This window comes from Dendrobium catenatum, unplaced genomic scaffold (assembly GCF_001605985.2).
Source record: "Dendrobium catenatum unplaced genomic scaffold, ASM160598v2 original_scaffold_24002, whole genome shotgun sequence".
Taxonomy (NCBI): Eukaryota; Viridiplantae; Streptophyta; class Magnoliopsida; order Asparagales; family Orchidaceae; genus Dendrobium; species Dendrobium catenatum.
The window spans coordinates 1-1,109 of record NW_021342461.1 but is presented as its reverse complement, the minus strand read 5'-3'; the positions used below and the strand labels follow the sequence as shown (position 1 = coordinate 1,109).

The following is a 1,109-nucleotide window of genomic DNA, read 5'->3' as shown; positions in this document are numbered from 1 at the left end:
TATAAAAAAAATAAAAATTTATTTATATAAAATATGATGACTCTTTGTGATATTAAAATTCTTAAAATAACTAATGTAGTAAGTATATGTGGCTAACACCAATTTTAAAATAATTTAAATAAAAAAATACAGCACATCCTCACATAAATTCTTTCATAAAACCACTTAAGTTTCACATGATGCAAAGGAACTCAGAAAAGAAGTAATTACAAATGCTTCATGCAATGCATTAATTGAATGCTTAGTTTAATTGTAAATAATTTATTTAGCCAATAAAGTAAGTACATTAGTTTTGTGAAAGGAGGTCCTCTTGGCCTCCACTCTTAGAGCCAACAAATCCTATAAAATGATCTACAAACCACACAATCTTTCTTCACCTCCAACCTAACAATGAAAATACTACTACTGATCATCCTACTCCTTCCCCTCCTCTCCCACACTTCCACCACCGCCGACACCCAAACCTCCAACAACTACGCTACCTTTCCAATTAAGGAGAGGCATATCAAAATTCATTTCTTCTGGCACAACAAGTTTGGCGAGCCAAATCCCACGGCTGTGTCAGTCGCTCGAAACCCCATAGCTAATGCCTCTTCCACCGGCTTCGGACTCGTGATTGTATTCGACGATCCGATAACCATCGGGCCAAAGGAATCGTCTCACTTATTAGGTCGGTCCCAAGGCACGTATATATTGTCAGACCAAAACAAGATTGCCTCCCTCATGGCAATGACCTTTGTATTTGCCCAAGGGGAATTCAGAGGATGCACGCTCTCAGTCTTGGGACGCAATGAGTTGTCATTAAAAGTGCGTGAATTGCCTATTGTTGGTGGGACAGGATTGCTCCGCTCTGCTCGAGGATATTGCTTACTCCGCAACTTCAATGAAGATAAAGCGTCTCATTATGTCGTAGTTGAATACAATTGCGACGTCTTCTACAAACCTCATTTTCAAAGCACCACCGATTACCTATTTACTTACTAGCTTAAATAAAGCGCTCTATGCTCTTATATATATAAGGAATGTATTTCTATCTTAAATATGGTTGCTATCTTAATCAAAATATTAATAATATATGGTATTATATATATAAATCTTTGTTATATTAC

The 1,109-nt window shown here is 36.7% G+C and overlaps 1 protein-coding gene across 1 annotated transcript; it reads left to right on the top strand.

Moving 5' to 3' along the window:
* Positions 1–390: 390 nt before the first annotated feature.
* LOC110098663 (dirigent protein 21-like) lies at positions 391–984 on the top strand. Its single transcript, XM_020825563.1, has one exon. The coding sequence runs from the start codon at positions 391–393 to the stop codon at positions 982–984; it is 594 nt and encodes a 197-aa protein (XP_020681222.1).
* The last annotated feature ends 125 nt before the right edge of the window (positions 985–1,109 follow it).